This window comes from Girardinichthys multiradiatus, chromosome 23, assembly GCF_021462225.1.
Source record: "Girardinichthys multiradiatus isolate DD_20200921_A chromosome 23, DD_fGirMul_XY1, whole genome shotgun sequence".
Lineage (NCBI taxonomy): Eukaryota > Metazoa > Chordata > Actinopteri > Cyprinodontiformes > Goodeidae > Girardinichthys > Girardinichthys multiradiatus.
In genome coordinates, this window is record NC_061815.1 from 26,841,641 (window position 1) to 26,862,799 (window position 21,159).

General features: G+C 41.3%; 1 protein-coding gene across 2 annotated transcripts in view; it reads right to left on the reverse strand.

Annotated features, from left to right (window-relative positions):
- The window catches only part of LOC124860278 (protein diaphanous homolog 1), a 119,904-nt gene that overhangs the window by 65,822 nt on the left and 32,923 nt on the right, over positions 1-21,159 (reverse strand). For both annotated transcript variants that reach the window (XM_047353441.1, XM_047353440.1), the window contains 7 exons: positions 20,732-20,848; positions 14,802-14,917; positions 12,535-12,599; positions 9,602-9,781; positions 4,878-5,417; positions 3,665-3,779; positions 3,510-3,518 (listed from right to left, as the gene is read on the reverse strand). In XM_047353441.1, coding sequence (XP_047209397.1) covers positions 3,510-3,518; positions 3,665-3,779; positions 4,878-5,417; positions 9,602-9,781; positions 12,535-12,599; positions 14,802-14,917; positions 20,732-20,848 — 1,142 coding nt within the window. The remainder of the gene's footprint in view (positions 1-3,509; positions 3,519-3,664; positions 3,780-4,877; positions 5,418-9,601; positions 9,782-12,534; positions 12,600-14,801; positions 14,918-20,731; positions 20,849-21,159) is intronic.

The following is a 21,159-nucleotide window of genomic DNA, read 5'->3' on the forward strand; positions in this document are numbered from 1 at the left end:
TGCTGCCATTTCCCCACTCTGCCTGCTTATTTTGGAAGTAAAATTACACCTAGAAAACTTCTATGTCTTCAGTTCTTGACATATTTTTGCAATAAGTGACTCTATAGGGTATTGGTAAACATCACATAGGCACAGAAATACAATCTTCTATGTTTAAGGTAAATGTATAAGGAAGCTGAAGACAGAACTGTGTGTTGTTCAACCTGAGCTCATACAGTTGCTCAATCAAACCCTGCTGGCTCTTGGAAGTTTCTAAGATATCTCCACATCATGACAAAATTCAATATTAAACAAAAAAGAAAAAGAGGTTGAAGATGGGTGTAATGATACAAAAGATTTTCAAAACAGGATTTCCTTCAGATGGAAGTAGGTTTCTTAGCTGTGTTTAAGTTATAAACGTTAGACAGATAACTCTTACTGCTGGTATATAAAGCACCAACTCACAGCAGTTTATACCCAGCCGTATGACTCTAATAAACACAGATTGTTAAGGGAGCAGAACAGAGCTGAATCAATGAAAAAACTTGACACTGATTTAAAAAAAGAAGGACCTGGGGCGAGGGTTTTGCAGAAACGGCGAAGGAAGGCAGACTTGAGCAATTAAAAAGGGGCAGACTGCATGAGAGTCACTAACTGAAGATACAGAAGTGAGCAGCTCATTATTATGGTGATGACGTCTGGTGTTGAAATAAGCTCAAGTATAAGTGGGTCTTTACCTTGAACGCAAATACTAGCCATAAATTGCTAATAGTTTTAGTAAAATTCTGGCACAGTCAATTTTTAAGATGTGAAACCGTTTAACTGCAGCTACAGGAGCTTTGTGCAGCCAGAGGATGTGTGCCTCCCTCCATCAGTTGTCTGGTCTTCGACTAAGCAGCAGAGGTCGACACTTCTGACCGTGCCCTGAGCAAATTACCCATGCTGCATTTCCAGTTTTTGTGTGGCTGTGTGTGCTTGCTCGTCCAGCCGCCGGCCAAGTGATGGAGAGGAGGAGGAAGGGTCAGAGTGGGTCGTTGGAGACTTGGTGTGATCGCAGTTTGTTTTTTCAAGGGGTCTGGGGGATGAGCAGCACAATGGGAGCAAAAACACAAGCACATGGAAAAGAGTGAAAGTGAAAGGGAATTCAGGAGGAATATATCAGGCCTTTATCAGCTGTATGAGCAGAGTCGTAAATTAGTGGCATCTGTGCTAACACACTAATGCCGACATATTCACAAGAGACTTTTTAGAGACCTGAACACATAATTAGCTTCACAAATAAACACAATAATGCCATTCTTGCACTGAAGAATGTTTTCATCCAAACTACTAAATTTCAGCATATTAAAACCATGCGAGGAACATCAATAGCACCTTCCTTTGCCCCCCTAATACCGAAACCCACTCCACTACCATCCCCGCAGGCAGACAGGTGTGAAGCTATGAAAAGGCCATGGTTCATTTATATACAGTGCTTGAAAAAGGTTATTAGACATCACACGGAACAAGCGGCTGTCTTAGCCAATAAAAAAAGGATTCATGGGAGCATGGGCCAAATGGAGTGTGGAGGGGGTCATATTATGGAGTGGCAGACGGACGTAAAGATTTGATATACAGGTGGATGCAGATGGGACAGCTGCCAGCTCTGACATTTAACTGAATCAAAAGCTGGCATAAGCTGTCTGTGCAAGCACACTCCTGTTTATGTATATGACCTGAGTGTGTGGTGAGTATGGAGAATGAAGGTCAGATAAAAATCAGATACACACTGTCTGGAAGCTCCTGATGTCCAGGATATAATTTGAATATGGAGGAGTTGGAGCAGAAGGCTCAGTGACACCGGGACAAGGTGATAGGAGTGGACAGGTGTGTGTGTGCGTGTGTGTCAGCGTTTTGTGCCAGGACAGCTGGTGAGTCGTCAAAGGACATCAGTGACCTTCTCCTTATCCCTTCCTTTACTGTCGTCCCATTGTCTATGTCTACCAGCTTTGGTGTGTTCCAAATGTACCCAGTGGTGTTTGTCTCAGCACAAACCATGAGGGCAACAAGAAAATGGACTACAGTGGGTATGGGGATGTTATGAATTCAAGGGAAATAACGTTTTGCTTTGGACATTCTGAATAATAACTGAGAATGCAGCTAAAAATCTGTAGAGTCTGAGCATTTTTGGTTTCTTGGTTGCAATGCTGTGACTAGCATTTCATGTGCAATGAAACCGATGGAAAAAAAAGGAAAGGAAAGAAAAGAAAAGAAAAGAAAATACTCTAAGGTATAAATAGCATGCTATTCAGCCAGGAGGTTAAACTTCTAGGGATTTTTTGCTAGAAAGAGAGCCAGACGATCTTGTTAGAAAAGCCAACATCTTAACAGCTGTCTTCTTTAGAGCTTGTGGCAAGACGTTGGTTTTCGTCTCTCGCTCTGAAAAGGTCCGTCACCCAGAGGAAGGATATTTGAGAAAGAAGCCCAAACAATCACCTATGTGGAAAAGCGGCCACCGTGAAATACAGCACCAAACAAACTAGTTTCAGGTTCTCTGAACTAACCACCAGACTAACAAGTTACTGCTGGAAGACATCTTGTTTCTGGACACACACAAGTGTGAGGCCTGAATGAAGTGCTCACAGAGAAAACTGCACTGTTTCCATGACAACAGACTGCAGAGCTAACGTTGGACAGGTATGTTTCCTATCAACAGGTTAGCAGCTGCTATTTGTGCTCCTGTCTCTTGGATTGGCTGATTATGCTACAGGATGCACCTTTCCCTTAAAAACAACTTTTTAATTTTCTGTTCAGGCTTGTAGTTTTGACAACACACAGGAAATATATTCAGAACATCATTAATTACCAATTCCTTCTATACCTACGAGTGCCATAGCCCGGGTGTATCGCTAAAGTTTTGGTCTGACAAAATTATGCTTGATTTACACAGGTAAGGTCCAATTTCCATCAAAATTGGATATAAATGTATTCTTAATTGCAGAATTGAACTATGTTTATGTTGAAAAGTAATGTGAGCAGAATGTGTGCTCCTTATAATGGTAACACTTTATAGTAATAAATGTAACCTTAAAATGAATGAAATGATTGCCATGACTTACTCTAAGAAAGGTAGATTCATCCAAGTTCATTTGTTGAATGTTTATGGCAATATCTTAAAAAATATTGAAAATTAAGCACTTTTCTGTAATTTGGGATCACCATAAAGTATTAAATTACCATTATCTGGAAAATGGGAATAAAATATTGCCATATCATCTTTTGTCAATACATTGAATCCTAAATTTCCATGATGATACAAAATACTACAGTCGAGCTGCACTGGAAATGACAAAAATCTGACTTCGAAAGATGTAATAGGGCACTGATAAAGGAGATGTGAACATCTGGGTGCATCTAATTTGAAAGGTTAGCCAGACCAGTGCCACCAGTAGAAAAAGTTAGCCTGGAGTCCTGCTGTGGTATTGGCTCAAAGGAAAAACACAGAAGAGCAGGAGTAAACGTGTGTGAAAATCAGCGTGCAAGACACTTACCTTTGTTGGCTGATGAAAGCAGAGGAAAAGGCATCAAGGTTCGTGGAAAGAACAGGAAAAGGGAAAAAGGCAATCTTTAATATTTAGAAATGCAATGCAAAAAGTAGTGAGGTAAAAATAAAAAATAAAAATAAACACATAAGGCAAAAACTTACTCTTTGTTTGTGATGAGAAAGTTAACGTGAGTTTGGCAAAGAGTTCATTGCTTTGAAATTGTTCCTCTTTTGCCTTGGTCCAGAAACTGTTCTCACTCAGGTCCTCGGGTTCAATCTAAGGACAAAGGTCAGCAGGTACAGTGGGAGGAAAACAGAGACAAAATGAAAAGGACGGAAAGGAATATCAGCTCTTGTATAATTGCTCCATCAAACTGACTCAATATTCTAAAAACAGTTATCTGTGCACCTGGCAAACAATGAGACCCGCTGATAAAGAAGTCAACAGAACAAAAGAAATTGGCAGCAGTATGATGATAGAGGATGAAGGATGGAAGGCACAAAGAGGAAAGTGAGGAAGATGCATGTAGTCATTTTCTCTAATTATTGCACACATTCTGGTATAAAACTTCAGCTTCAAGGAGCCAACTTGTTTTTTTTTATCCCTTGGCATTGTGTGTATGTTTTCACACAAGTAAAAATGAACTCTGCATGTTTTTGTTTCTCTCCTCCACTTTCCGGATGTTCTTATCAAAAGGAAAAGAAACCCAGAGTGAAAGACAAAGCAGTGGTAGTAAACTTATAGATCTCAGGCCTTTCATTTAGAACAAAGCCTCAGGGATGGGTGTAGGACAGAAAATACTGCGAGTGAGGCAAAAGAAATGTGATACGGCAATGAGTCGAAGAGTAAGAAAGAAAGCAAAGGAGCATGTACAGAAAAAAAAAAAGGATGAGACCCAAGCTGGAAAAAAGTCCATTTAAATTACAAAAGAACACCATCCTTTCTAGCAGCAATTTAATTATCTTTCAGTGGTGCAGTTAAAAGAAGGAGGCTTATTAAAACGCAATTTCTGTGACATCCTTGTCAAACCCTAGTACCATCCCAACAAAGGGGTGAGAAAGACGGAGAAAATGCTGATGAAGTCTGCTTTAGCCATTAAATAGTAGCTTTAGGCTAAAGAAAGAAAGGAGGACGTTTTGATGTTTTAACCATCACAGAGGAGAGTGTGTTGAAGAAAAGGAAGCACATAGTCATGGGATACACGTATGCATGGAAGCTACTTTTGGTGAATATTTCACTGGAAAAGCTCCATTTATATTTTCCTCAGAGGGCACCCATAGAAATAAAAGCTATGTTCCACAATAACGTTTTAATTGATCTACAGGTTGCTAAATATTCCTAATTAGTTTTTAAAACATTTTTATTAGCACTAACCTTACTCCAGTTAGCCCTCTTCAACTGGACCTCCGGTTTGTATTCCTTTTTAGGCTGGAGCCCAAAAGGTAGTGGAGGTGGTGCAGAAGCAACCCAGCCTCCCATACCAAATGGTGGAGGTGGAGGCATGCCTGGTCCTGGTGGGGGAGGAGGAATACCAGGACCTCCAGGTAGTGGGGGCGGCGGTGGAGGTCCCATTCCAGGCGGAGGAGGTGGTGGCCCTGGCATGCCGGGAAGGGGCGGAGGAGGGGGAGGTCCTGGCATGCCGGGAAGGGGCGGAGGAGGGGGAGGTCCTGGCATGCCGGGAAGGGGCGGAGGAGGGGGAGGTCCTGGCATGCCAGGTAAAGGAGGTGGGGGAGGAACAGGAACGTGTGCGGATGCGTGGGCTGGTAAGGGCACACGAGTAGGGGGCATAACAGCAGAATAGCCAGGGAGGGGCGGTGGAGGTGGTGGAGGGGGAAGGCCGGGTGTTGGCACAGGAACAGTAACAGTAACAACCTTAGTTTTGGCCTCTTCCAGATCCTTCGACAGCTTTTCGATCTGCAGGCAAAGTATGAAAGGAACCATCATTAACACATAGCATGGTAAAAATTATTACTGCCCACAGTGCCGTATAAGTGGGCACACCCACATATAACTGGGGTGTGGCAGTGTTCAGCCACATTCAAACCGATGTTAAATAGGAGTCAGTACCCACCTGCCATCATTTAAAGTACCTTTTATTAACCCCAAGTAAAGTACAGCAACTTTGTTAGGCTTTTTCTGTCATTTTCTTAGGTGCATCTTAGAGCAAAAACTCTGGTCCACAGAGAGCTTCCAAAGCAGAGGAATTTCATCAAGAAGTATCAGTCACTGGTATTTTGGAGACTTTAATACTATGACTTGTGACTTGGACTTGAGCATCTAATTAAACTGTTATTACCAGTTTCCTCCTGTGGCCCCATCCAATCAGAAATGCCTCATGCTTTCTAGCATGTTTTTCTTGTCGTCCTGACAGATTTAAAGAAGAATAGAACTATAACAAAAATGTTCAATTGATTGACAGTCTAATTTTCTTCTGATACATCACATTTTAGGGTGTTGTAAAGCAGCTGGGTTAGAGAGTCTATCCCAGCTGCGAACAAGCAGAAAGTAACAGGTTGCAGAAATTTCCCAGTCCATTGCAGGGCCGAAAGCAGTGCCTTGTGACATTTAAAAAGTGTTTTAGTGTTTTTTGTGTTATGGTTGCAGCGATACGTCATTATGACTTAATGACTTGAAAAGGATTCTTAAAAAAAAAAAAAGCAATATCAAAACATCAAAACACCACCAAACCAACAGTGACACAGTGGTGGCAGAATCATGCTACGGGGCTACTTTTCCTTAGTTAGGACTGGGGTGGAGGGTATAATAACTAGTCCCAAATAGTTAATACTGCAACAAAATGTCAGATTGTGACCTGTGCAGAGATTTTCAAACAGGAGCCAAGTCAAGATGTGCCATGCTGCAACCCAAAATGTGCATAGAAATTTTACCCTGAGGGTGTGCACACTTAAACCGCATTATTAAAACTCGTTTCCTTTTTTATCTGCCGTCTTCCAAAAGATCTGTACAAGCTGTTCAGGACAATCACATTAAATGTAGAAAAAGCTATCAAATAATTCATCTTGGCCTTATTTCTTTACCTCACAAAAACCTGGAATATTACCAAAGTTGTTCAGAGTTTCACCATCTACCATCTTGTGCACAGGCAACCTAAAAATGTTTAAAAGATTTTTTTGCTCTCCTATTAATCTGGTCGACATGAAGCCAGTCATGCTCTACCATCTCAAGATACAGGGGTTGGACAATGAAACTGAAACACCTGGTTTTAAACCACAATAATTTATTAGTATGGTGTAGGGCCTCCTTTTGCGGCCAATACAGCATCAATTCGTCTTGGGAATGACATACAAGTCCTGCACAGTGGTCAGAGGGATTTTAAGCCATTCTTCTTGCAGGATAGTGCCCAGGTCACTACGTGATACTGGTGGAGGAAAACGTTTCCTGACTCGCTCCTCCAAAACACCCCAAAGTGGCTCAATAATATTTAGATCTGGTGACTGTGCAGGCCATGGGAGATGTTCAACTTCACTTTCATGTTCATCAAACCAATCTTTCACCAGTCTTGCTGTGTGTATTGGTGCATTGTCATCCTGATACACGGCACCGCCTTCAGGATACAATGTTTGAACCATTGGATGCACATGGTCCTCAAGAATGGTTCAGTAGTCCTTGGCAGTGACGCGCCCATCTAGCACAAGTATTGGACCAAGGGAATGCCATGATATGGCAGCCCAAACCATCACTGATCCACCCCCATGCTTCACTCTGGGCATGCAACAGTCTGGGTGATACGCTTCTTTGGGGCTTCTCCAAACCGTAACTCTCCTGGATGTGGGGAAAACAGTAAAGGTGGACTCATCAGAGAACAATACATGTTTCACATTGTCCACAGCCCAAGATTTGAGCTCCTTACACCATTGAAACCAACATTTGGCATTGGCATGAGTGACCAAAGGTTTGGCTATAGCAGCCCGGCCGTGTATATTGACCCTGTGGAGCTCTCGACGGACAGTTCTGGTGGAAACAGGAGAGTTGAGGTGCACATTTAATTCTGCCGTGATTTGGGCAGCCGTGGTTTTATGTTTTTTGGATACAATCCGGGTTAACACTCGAACATCCCTTTCAGACAGCTTCCTCTTGCGTCCACAGTTAATCCTGTTGGATGTGGTTCGTCCTTCTTGGTGGTATGCTGACATTACCCTGGATACCGTGGCTCTTGATACATCACAAAGACTTGCTGTCTTGGTCACAGATGCACCAGCAAGATGTGCACCAACAATTTGTCCTCTTTTGAACTCTGGTATGTCACCCATAATGTTGTGTGCATTTCAATATTTTGATCAAAACTGTGCTCTTACCCTGCTAATTGAACCTTCACACTCTGCTCTTACTGGTGCAATGTGCAATCAATGAAGACTGGCTACCAGGCTGGTCCAATTTAGCCATGAAACCTCCCACACTAAAATGACAGGTGTTTCAGTTTCATTGTCCAACCCCTGTATATTTGGAGTATTTTTTGTAGAAAGCTCTCTCTGATATCACTTGAATTACAACTTTCTATTTTACCCTTGCCAAATAGTGTTTCCAAAGAGAACAGATGCCAACTGAAAAAAGAACAACAAAGAAGTGAAGAAGTGATTATATTCTGAAAAGATTTGAGCTTTGAAAGAAGTGAAAAGAGAATGGATGACAAAGTAGACAGAAAATGAAAGCAGAAGGGAATTAAGTCCACAGAGGAACTAAAATGTTTTTAAAGAAAAAGGATAAAGATCAGAATTAGAAGCGAGGCTCTAATGAAATTTTCATTTTCATAAAGTACTGATTACAGTATTTACATTATTGGGTGCCAAATGTGGAGAAAACTGTCCAAGTCATTAAAGTCAGTCAGCTAATAAAAGCAGACTAGCTTTTGAATATTAATACACCACACACACAATTCCGGGTTAGCACGCACCAAAAAACTGATTTCCTCCATGTGGTCTTCAATATTTGGAGTGAAAACATTGTGTGCCTGCATATATGTGTGTGTGTGTGTGTGTTTTTGTGAAAATCCATTCTGTATGTAGTGTGAAAAATTGTCTGTGTTGTTTCCTCGGCATTTGAAAAGAAGACAGTAACAGAAGCAGGGAGCCTCCGAGGCAGGCTTTCGTGGTGCAGCAGCAGATGAAGAACTGGGCACGGCATCATACACGGGGACACCGAGAGATCTCTACATGTGAAGAAATCTTCCATCGGCAGCGCCTCAAACAGAGAACGTCAGCCATCTTAGTATGAGAAGCTTGTTTGATGCCTGGCTCGTGGTGCTGGTGACGCTTTGGACAACTGTCTGTGTGCGTGTTTGTTTAGAGTCTTTGTTTGATGAGAAGTTGACTCTGTTGGCATCAGCCGCTGTGAATGAAGCTCATTTTGGAAGTTGGGTGGTTGTCCAAGACGACAGACAGACACATACACACACACAGAAACATCTTCACAAAGTTAACGAGCACACGTGTTCAGAGGCAGACGGTTCTGGGTCACTTGATGTGTTTGTGAGTTTGTTTGTCACTATGAGGCAGAGTCCAGCTGGTGTGGCAGCAGGACACAGACAGCTAAACAATCCTCATCTTTCCCTCCCTGTGAGTGAACACAAATACACACAAACTGTATGTGTATCTTGGCCTTAGAAAATATGTTTGTCCCGAATCCATCCAGTTTTTTCCTTCTCGTTTTAGTCCCTCCAAAAGTCCCGCTTTTTATTATTTATAAAGATCTCCAATCCCTACAGAATTTGGCAGGATACCACAACATCCCTTTATTTTTCTTCCATGCATCGGCTGCATTTTTTAGAACCAACTCAGCACAAGGACATTCTGTCTTAATGTGGGTATTCACTGTTTTTAGGCAACAATTCAGAAGATGAAATTGAAAGAGTGCATTTTTCTGCAACTTGAAATATTTAAATGTCTGTGCTTGTCTCCAGAAGATGCTGTATCTAATTAAATAACGAACATTTTGATGCCCCAGCCATGCTATTACAAAATATTGAATTATAGTTAAATATATACACTATATATAGTGGGCGATCTGCACACTAAAATTGAAAACAGTGATTTAAGTGACAGCAATTGAAAATACAATCATGAACATCTGTTTGTGTGTACCTGGTTTTGCAAAGAGCTTAGCTTTTCTTGCAGACTCTGGTTCTCTTTTTCTCGATCCAGCTTAGAGGTGGCCAGCTGTTCCTTCTCTTGACTCAGGTCCAGCAGTTTCTGGTCATAATCACCCTCCAGTTTCTTCATCTCCACCTGCAGCTCGTGGCGTGCTGTCAGCTCTGCATCCAGCTGATATGTATTTAAGTCATAGTTAGAGAGACACCAAATGTTTAGTGTATTTAAAATAGTGGAAGGAACAGCCTAGAGTTGCTGTGTCATGTATTTATTGTCACTTATTGAGGTGTTATCTGGAAAGCCGGAGCTGTGTTTCTCCCAAATTTCACGAGGACACTCAGAAAAGGTCACATTTGTCCCTGGGCGGCACACAAATCATGACTGCTCTAAGTGTTTATCCTAATGTGTTTGCTATGTGAAAACACAATTAAGAAAACGTTTTTGTAATTTAATAAATTAAACGTCAGACGGATTCTGTAATCATGCTCGTTTGTACAAAACATGGCACTCCCAAAGAAATCAGGATTCCACTACAAAACCAGATTAAAAGGAGTTCCTTGCAAAAGTACTCACATCGCTTAAACTTTTCCCACTTTGACAAGATATAACCACAAACTTCCATGTATTTTATTGGGAGTCTAGTTATAGATCAAAGTAGTGCATGATTGTGAAGTTCAAGAAAATGCTTTTATTTTTGCAATGATGATCTAAAAACTGACATGTATTTGCTTTTACCCCCCTTTATTCCGATACTACTAAATACAACAAAGTACTGCCAACTGTCCTGAGAAGTCATCTAAAAGAAATAATTTAAAAAACACAGCTTATATGTAATTTAACCTTGGTATATATCCAGCTCCATTGTGAAAGCATCAGAGGTTTGTCAGAGAACATTAGTAAAACAGCATCATGAAGGTCAAGAAACACAGCAGACAGGTCATGAATAAAGCTGTGTAGAAGTTTAAAGGAGGCACAGGTGCATACCTATTAAGACCTGGCTGAGCATGCAGGGCATTACTCACAAAAGCTGCCAAGATGCCCATGCTTACTCTGGAGGAGCTCAAGAGAGCAACTCCATTGGGAAAATCTGTTGACAGTATACCTATGCACAAATCTGGCTCTTATAGAAGACAAAAAAAAAATGTATTCTGTGAGCAACATGCAAAACTTTGCATGGGGGAAAACAAACACTGCAGATCAGCCTAAACACACCATCCCACGTTGGAATAATGTGACTGCAGCTTCATGCTGTGGGGATGTTTTTTCTCAGCAGGGATGCTGTGAGCTGGTCAGGGTAAGCGGGAAGATGGAAGGAGCTAAATGCAGGGCAGTCCTAAAAGAAAGCCTGTTAAGAGGCTGAAAAAAAAAAAGACTTGAGGCTGGCCTTCCAGTAGGAAAATGACCCTAAACATACAGCCAGGTATAAAATTTAATGGTGTAGATGAAAGCAATTTCATGCGTTAGGAATGGTCTAGGCAAAGTATAGAACTAAATCCAGCTGAGTGTCAGTGGCGAGGCTTGAGATATTTTGCAATGAAAAAAGTCTGCGTAAACCTGGCAGAGAGATACCCACAAAGACTTGCAGCTGTAACTGCACCACAAAGGGGTTCTACAAACTACTGACTGAAAGGGGGGCTGAAAATAAAAGATTCACCATCAGATTTTAATTTATAGTAAAAAAAATATATATAATTAAAGATCTTCCACTTCACAAGTGTGCTTTACTTGGTAATAGTCCACCAAAATAAATCCCAAAAAATAAATTGAAGTTTGCGGTTGTAACCGGTCATAATATCAAAAACAGAGTCTGAGTACTTTAGCAAAACAAAGGTTGAATAAACATGAAAAGGCAAGATCAGAAGACAAATATTAAGGGTTACACTTTAATGACAACTTAATTTCTATAAACAAAAAAGATGGAGAAGTTTGGTTTTTACAGATAAAAACTGGAGCCAAGTGTGCTCGGCTGCAGGAGGTTTAAGGACCCTCGTTGAAGATGCAGCTCCTCTTACATCTTTCAGACCTGTTGAGACCATTTCTGTTAGTACTTTCCGAGACAACTTCTTGCAGTCTAGTGCTTTTCTGTTTAGTGTATAATTTACTCAGAAAATTACAGTCAATTATAAAGTGAGGATGCTTCAGTGCTTTTAAATGAGCAGTGTTTTTCAAAGCCTTCTCCTTCATAAAAAAGAAAAACATCTTCCAGCTTTTTTTTTTTTTTTTACATTTTTCTCACTTTAACACAATTTTCAAATCATTCTATAAGACACCTGACAAACAGGATAATATTAAAAAAGAGACGAAGACATGAAGACACAGACACACACACACAGCTGTTTAATTTGCTGGGAACGGATCTGTTACTCTGGCTGTCAGCAGCCTGACAGCCTTATCCCTAATTCCTGCCAAAAGGGACTGCTCGCAATTACCCCATCATGCTCAACCGGCAATATGATGTGTGTGGTCCATGACAATTAGACTTCACGGAGTGCCTGATTGCCTGGATGTGAGTCTTGTCGATTGATATGATCCCACATGTAACCGCGTATTATGAATGAAGACCAGTTTTTAGCTCCCTCTTTGCAATTATCCTGTCACTAGGACAGAAACATCAGGCTTGCAACAAGTTACAATCAAGGCATTTACCCCCCTTGTGTGTTTGAGCGTGTGTGTTTGTGCGTGCACTTGTCTGTCTGGTGGCTTTCAGAAGTGTGGATGCTCATTTTCAGTCAACCTCTCTTTCTTACCTGTCGTCATCTCTTGTCCGCCTGACGATGGCCGACCAGATTTATTATAAGAACGGTTTCACAGTATTTATTTTTTATTTACCGTCTATATTAGGTTATAGGTTGCATGACTCAGTTGATGGGTTAGTTTTTTGTGTGGATGGATTACTTTACTTTTAAGCACATCTGTATGGACCGTACCTTCTTCCCTAGCTCCGTTGCTTTGGCCTCACTGGCTTCCACTTTGGTCTTGTCCACCATGTTGTCTATAGATGGAAATGGAGCAGAAAAAAAGGAAAAGAGAAACCAGAAGAGTGGTCACAGATAAGATAAGGGTTTTGACAACACACTTGCCCACATCGAGCCTCAAAGCTATTGTACCCTTAAGTGTGGTACGGGGTTTATGCACTCACGGATAAATTCACGGAGGGATACAAGCCATCTGTCTTCCTATTTTTCCCTTATCACAACCCTCGCAGTCAAGATCCATGAGGCGATTGCACAGGCATTTCATTACAATAGGATGCTTTGTGTTGCATGCTGCTTTTACATATCATTACCTTTTAAGCCTTCAGCACACACACACCTTTGTTTTCCTTTCATGCTAAACAAATCTCTGTTCTGGGAGTTATGCATCATCAGATATGCTTCTTGGCAGAAGACAGGGTGAGAAGGACAATGAATGACCAACAGGATGCCTTTACAGCATAATTGCAGGGTCAACAGGTGGCTTAGAGCTGGTGACAGAGCTAATTAATATGAAGATAAATGCCACAATGTCACTGGATCAAAGGCAGCTTATGGTCCGCAAGGTGGGGTGGGGGGAAATAATGCAGACAAGCAAAAACAAGAAGCTGTGTGGAACTAAAACAGAAAATTACTAAAATCTGTATACGGTTAAGTGGAAAGTGGACCATAAAGACAGAGAGGAGATAAAAGGAAGGTGCACTAGTGGAATAGATAAAATGGAAAAAACAATAATTCTCCATATTAAGATAAGCGGAATGAAAAACTAGAGATCAAAACCTTCCCTAATTGAAAAAATAAAAAAAATAAATATACCCATCGACATGCAATGTCAGTGTTTTCATGTACACATTTACGTGGTTATTAGATGTGAAATGGATTTGGAGGTGGGGGTGAGTCTCTCGTGGCGGCTAGGCTAAATGGGACAAACTTTGAATAGAGAGCATAGAGAGAGACAGAATGTGGAGGGGGGAAAAACTGTGTTGAATTTCAGAGTTCAAAGAAAAACAATAAATAATGCATGCAGGGCAGAATTGGGCTGCTTTCCACCAATAATAACTTTTGACAGGCTTAAAAGAGGCCAGCCAGCCTGCGCGTGTGTCAGGACGCATTTAGAAGCAGCGCAATTAGGGTCTCCTGCAGTGAGCAGCGGAGATCTGCCATAAAGAGCACTGAACTCATGGGACATGGCCTGCACCTGCATTTTGCTTTGTTTTAGCCATCTGCTGGCAGTGATCTTTAACTGTCACTTAGGCATAAAAAAAAATAAAAATGTTTTGAGCAAGTGCCGACAGCTCTTCTCAGAAACGATTATTGTATGGGGGAGGGGGGGGGGGGGGGGCATGTGTTATGTTTGTATTCAATGGAGAGTGACATGAAACTGATCTTACGGATCAGTAGCAATCACAGTCGACTTTAATCCCCTCCCCCGACACTTTTCTGATGGCGGATTACGGTCTGTGTCCAGACATTTCTGTCTCTTCTAAAATCTATCATTCAATCCCACTTCATACTGTGACTGACCAGCTTGTTGACAACAAGAAACCGGTTTAAACCTCAACCTTTTTTAAGTTGTTAAACTATGTCCCAGCTGGAAATGCTTTTCGGTTTATCTTTCAGAATAGCCATTTGATCTGGTGGAAACATCCAAGGTAGCGAGTTCTACAAAGCTGTTTTGACACACCATAAATCAGTCCTAATACTTTGATTCCCAGAGAAAAGTGTGTGTCATGCCTGCAGCTGGAAGAGATGGTGTGCCCTGCAAAAAAATCAAGACAGGCACTGCTGGGCTTGTTTTATTTATACATTCCCCAGCAGAACATGAGAACTACCATGCAACAGCAAGCTGATTTTTGAGTTGTGGGGATGAAAAAAAAAGAAAGTTTTTAACCTTTTCCTTCATGAAAAAGGTGTTTTATATAGTTGACTTAAAACCTGTAGCACCATTCAGATACTAATACTACCTCTCTGGCGCCACCTACTGGTTTTACTAATGTTCTATGCCACCTAATAGGCAAACCTGTTATGACTAAATTATGACAAAGTCTCAACAGTACGACTAAGTTTATACCACAGTATTTCTTCTGTGATGTAATGGGATTCTGCCTTTGGTGTTTAAGGTGGGAAAGTGTATGTACTGAAGTAGGTGGAGAAGCTTGAAGATAGCATGTTCAAGGATGAAAAATCCTTCATCGCTGGCATGTTCTGATCCAATAACTCACCTATCAAACCTTCGATGTCAAATTTGAGCTTGCGGCACTTGAAGTCAGGGTCGGACCCATTCTTGTGAAGCACAATCTGACAAATACATTCATCTATCAGCTTGTAGTACTGAGGCCTGTTAGGAGCAAGAAGAGACGTATTTATCAGATACATTTTGAAAAGTCTCAGAGCATAATGTTCCTTGTTTTCAGACCTAATGTGGAAAATAAAGCAAACACATGTGGTAAATGGCACCGGTTTTCAAGTCGTCAATAACACAGCCTCTGACTCTGCACAAGACAAATTATGTTAGCCTGCTCTGGGAAAAAAAAAAAAAAAGTGTGAGCGCACATCCTCCGCTACTCTGTCTTTGAAACTGAGATTGGATGTCTGTGCGAGCAGGGCAGTTTGAGTTTCTTGTCACAAAGATTGATTGTGTCAACTGCTTGTGCGAGAGCTTGCTGGTTTGTGTCCAGCGTCAAACGTCTGATCAAACCAGCTTCATGCAGACACTCAATTTCAGAGGTGTCTTATTCCTCGACCCCATTAGACGCTGCCAGATTCAAAAACTCAACACCATTTATTCTGTCTCTGGTCTCTCCTCTTACTCACTTTGCTTTTGTCTCATGCTTATTTCACTACTTCACTATACTTTAGGTGTGTTTTTTTCTTTCCTTTTTCCCTGAAGCTGAGACTTATCCGTGGAGCGAGAGAGACATCTAGTGTTGTAAGAAAAACAAGCTATGCTAAAACATCTTACTCATCTGGAGGACATTGATTTTAATAAAAAAATAACAAATGGGAGCTTCTGGTGGGCTTGGGGTCCATTTAAAGGAGCACATAAAGAATTCATGCACTTATTTAAGTACATCTAATAAACCTTTAAAAAGGTTACATATACAGTATGTACAATGCATATATAACTACACAGACCATATATTTTAGACTTATCTATTAAATTCATCCTCCTGGGCCACTTGAGCCTGAAACCAACCATGACAAAAGAAAGGAGCAAATCAGCAGGTACTCTATGTAGCAATTTACCACAGCTCTCAATTTCCTCTGTATTATTGTCTCAAAGTCTCCACCTCCATTCTCCTTTCATCTCTCTTTTAACAAAGCTGTACTTTGTGCCACTCTGTAGCCTTTCTCCTCCTCTTATAACTATTTGAAGGCCATCACAGATCACCTCCATCGTGCATCAGCTTGATGGAAAAAAAAAAGGTGCTACAGACAGAAAAAAATAATAATCAGCTGGTACACTTGTTTCCCAAAAGCTACCCTTTTCTAATTTGCTTACTAAAGTGCAAAAAATAAACCACAATTTAATGTCTGTACAATAAGATCGATTAAGACACTGGACAAACATCCTGACCTCCCTCATTTAAACAGGTGCACCTATTGTTCATTTTCTATGCTAAGAAAAAGTCTGCAAATCGTTTTTAAATTAATTAAAAACACTGAAAGACAAAACTCAGTAAATATTAATAGTATTCTGCAATGGTTTTGTCATTCAATCATTCTCTGCCTTTTCTTTCCTTTAACATTTCAAGGGGCTTTGGAGGACACCAAGCGAGACATTAACATATTTCTTCTGATAAGCGTGAATGGTGCTCAATTCCATTAAAATGAAGCTGGACTTCTTTGCATTTATTAATTTCGCTGCCTTGATAAGGCCCTTCAGAAAACAAACAGCAAATGAAGAAAACTGGAGAAATGGGGGAAATGTGAGCAAAAACAAAATACCAGAAGGACATTTTTGGAAATTCTTTCTTTCTCGGTTATACCGACGTTATCATCTCATTATTTCGGCAGCACACAGCCTCACTTTTGTTGACCAAGAAATACTGTGGTTTATTACCTCTGCGATGAGTTATTTTTCTAAGCTTTGTGCGCTCATCATTTAGTTTAAATACAATGACTCAGACTGGTCTACAGGTGTATTTTTAAAATTGATTTTACTGAAAAATTAATTTTACTAATTCATTCATTACATGTAAATATACAGGGGTTGGACAATGAAACTGAAACACCTGTCATTTTAGTGTGGGAGGTTTCATGGCTAAATTGGACCAGCCTGGTAGCCAATCTTCATTGATTGCACATTGCACCAGTAAGAGCAGAGTGTGAAGGTTCAATTAGCAGGGTAAGAGCGCAGTTTTGCTCAAAATATTGAAATGCACACAACATTATGGGTGACATACCAGAGTTCAAAAGAGGACAAATTGTTGGTGCACGTCTTGCTGGCGCATCTGTGACCAAGACAGCAAGTCTTTGTGATGAATCAAGAGCCACGGTATCCAGGGTAATGTCAGCATACCACCAAGAAGGACGAACCACATCCAACAGGATTAACTGTAGACGCAAGAGGAAGCTGTCTGAAAGGGATGTTCGGGTGCTAACCCGGATTGTATCCAAAAAACACAAAACCATGGCTGCCCAAATCATGGCAGAATTAAATGTGCACCTCAACTCTGTTTCCACCAGAACTGTCCGTCAGGAGCTCCACAGGGTCAATATACACGGCTGGGCTGCTATAGCCAAACCTTTGGTCACTCATGCTAATGCCAAACGTCGGTTTCAATGGTGCAAGGAGCACAAATCTTGGGCTGTGGACAATGTGAAACATGTATTGTTCTCTGATGAGTCCACCTTTACCGTTTTCCCCACATCCGGGAGAGTTACGGTGTGGAGAAGCCCCAAAGAAGTGTACCACCCAGACTGTTGCATGCCCAGAGTGAAGCATGGTGGTGGATCAGTGATGGTTTGGGCTGCCATATCATGGCATTCCCTTGGTCCAATACTTGTGCTAGATGGGCGCGTCACTGCCAAGGACTACCGAACCATTCTTGAGGACCATGTGCATCCAATGGTTCAAACATTGTATTCTGAAGGCGGTGCCGTGTATCAGAATGACAATGCACCAATACATACAGCAAGACTGGTGAAAGATTGGTTTGATGAACATGAAAGTGAAGTTGAACATCTCCCATGGCCTGCACAGTCACCAGATCTAAATATTATTGAGCCACTTTGGGGGTTTTGGAGGAGTGAGTCAGGAAACGTTTTCCTCCACCAGTATCACCAGAATCCACCAGTATCACCAGTTCCAGTTTCATTGTCCAACCCCTGTATATTTTTCTGTAAAACAGAATAAAAATGATTGTACCCTGCCTCCTGCCCATAGACTGCTGGAGATGGGCATCAGCTTCCCCGTAACCCACTATGGAATAAGCAGTAGAAAAATGAAGTGACATCCTCGAGGTTCCTTTTGGACGAATCACAGCAACATTTCGGCCGTGAAATGATTTAAAACAACCCATTAGACTGCTGCTCTGGCTTTGGACTCGATAAAAACTCAGTGGACCTCCACTGCTCCCCGAAACTTCAACATTGGACCTGAAGCAGCTTGGATTTTGTGCCTCTCCATTCTTCCCCGAAACTCTGGGACCTCGTTTTTCCAAATGAAATGCAACACTTACGTTTAATTCGAAAAGGGAACTCATCCTCTACTTCATCCGGAACCGGGTTGCAGGAGCAGCAGACTCAGTAGAAACACCCAGACGTCCCTCTCCCCAGACACCTCCTCCAGCTCCTCCGGGGGGAGCCCAAGTCGCTTCCAGGCCAGCAGAGAGACATAGTCCCTCCAGCGTGTCCTGGGCCGTCCCCAGGGCCTCCCCTCGGAGGGACGAGCCTGGAACACCTCCCGAGGAAGGCGTCCAGGAGGAACCGGTACAGATGCCCGAGCCACCTCAAATGACTTCTCTCGATGTGGAGGAGCAGCGGCTCTACTCCAAGCTCCTCCTGGATTGCCGAGCTCCTCACCGTATCTCGAAGGGAGTGCCCGGCCACCCTGTGAAATAAGCTAATTTCAGGCACTTGTATCCGGGATCTTGTCCTTTCAGTCATGACCCAAAGTTCATGCCCACAGGTGAAGGTAGGAATGTAGACCGACCGGTTAATTGAGAGCTTTGCTTTTCGGCTCAGCTCTTTCTTTACCACAACAAACCGGCACAGCGTCCTCAGTACCACAGTGGCCACACAAGTCCGTCTGTCAATCTCTGTCCATTCTCCCCTCACTTGTGAAAAAGACCTTGAACTCCTCCACTTGAGGCAGGAGCTCCCCTCCAACCTGAAGAGGGCAAGCCACCCTTATACCAGTATAAAGAGGATCGGGCAGCGGACGAAGGTGGAGACCTCGACGACCCGATCACCGGATGCCTAAAATGGCTCTACAAGAGGACTTTGGACCAAACAGCAACAGTCCCCACATCACTCAGCGAGCTTTCGCACAATTATGTGAACTATGCCATCGCTATAACACCAGTTTAAAAAGTATAAATGTTTTTTATGTTGGTCTTATGTAATATTCTAATTTTTAGAATAAATTAGAATAGAAAAGAATGGAATAGAAATAACCTTTATTGTACCTCAGTGGGAAAATTCAGGATCACCATTTTGTGAGAAATTGAATTTCCTTCCTGATTTATAATTTTATTTGCTCTAAGACATGAAGCAAAATTAAAAGAAAAGCATATCACTGTGTACTGAACCTAAAAAGATACAAGTTACACTTGTTAAATCGAACCACTAAAATAAATCAACTTTTCAATGAAATCCTAATTTAGGCCGCTGTACTTCCACATTTTAATCAATTATCAATAAACAAGTCTGTATTATTTGGCGTATGAACTGCTTTTGAGACATCACATTTTAATCCATGCAATTATGTTTGTCAAATTAACCCCTACCGTTATTTGAACTCAAAATGTGCATTGGCTTCTACACTGTTATTAAAAAGACATCAAAAGATATGTGTAGCGTATTTTGTCAACCACTATACCACTATAAACCCACTATAAATAACAATTATAAATGTTTTTCTGTTTTTGCAAATAAGCCAGCTAGTTAGGGCTGATTATTATATTCCTGAGCATTTTCTGTCCGTTACCTATAGACAACCATGTTACCATGTTCCATTGGTGTTCAGTGTAGTGTTATGATTTTTGTTCATTTGGGAATTGCCCACAAACTACTAAACCAGAGGACCACAGTGAGTGCTGGTTAATGGTATGCTTGAATTACTTTACAACCGTACACCCATCCTCGTCTTTCAAGCTTTAGAACTGAGCGTTCTGATTATCTCTACGGTTTTTCTATTCCAATTATAGATAGAGATGCACCAATTAATTGGCCAGAGATTAGAATCAAACCATCTTCCCTTGATCAGCTCTGATCAGTGCTAGTCAGCTCAAACATTGAAAAAAACAGATTTTTTCCCCCCCTTATTGTGATAAATCAACCAAAAGTGTAACATACTTGTGAAGCGGAAGACAAATGATACACAAGTTAAGAAAATTCAAATCTGCGGTGTAGTGTGCATATTTTATTCTGCCCCCTACACGCTTACACCCCTAAAACGCAACAAACTGCTTTTAAAAACTTGATTTAAACTCTATACAAATACAGCTGTTCTGTGAAGGCTTCAGAGGTTTGTTAGAGAACATTAGAGAACAAATAGCATCATGGAGAGGAACACAGCAGACAGGCCACGGGTAACGCTGTGAAGAAGCTGAATGCAGTGTAGAACAACGTCCCAATCTTTGAATATCTGTCAGAGCACAGTTCAATCCAACGCATGACACTAAACATACAGCCACAGCTAACGCAATGGCTTAGGTTTAGGATTAGTTGCGTGTCAGAATGGTCTAGACCCTAAACTAGTTGATGTGTGGCAGTATTTGAAAACTGATGTTCCCAGACACACCCCATCCAATCTGACTGATCTTGAGTTATTTTGCAAACAATGGGCAACATTTTCTTTCTCTTGATCTGCAAAGCTGGTAGAAACTGAAAGCCGTGTCTACTTTAATATGTGAATGTGCAAGCAGCAGTTATCTGTGACAGAATAAACACGAATAAGAGTGTTTTGTGTATTAGTGTGCAATACCTGGCTAAATAATCATTGCGGATCAGGAGCAGGTGCTGCATCAGCGACAGGAAGTGATTTTCAGCCTTGGAATCTTTCACTGTGTTGAACAAGATCTCAAACACTTCCCTCACATCATTAAAGCAAGTCAAGTTAAGGCTCAATATAGTCAGCCAAAACATTAAATATTCTCCAAAAATCACATCCTTAATAACCAACAACCTTACAGAAATATCTGCACATGAAGATCAGAGATGGTAGTCTCAAAATAAACAAATGACATCAGATAAGCACAACTACTGTGCTTTATAAACCCCTAATGGATTTAAAATGTGTTCAGACACCAACAGTGTTACTTTGTGCACAGCAGACAGGGTGACAGTAGCGCCCAGGAGACACCTGGTGTTAAAAATCACAACTGCAAGTCAAAATCAGTGAAATATATTCAG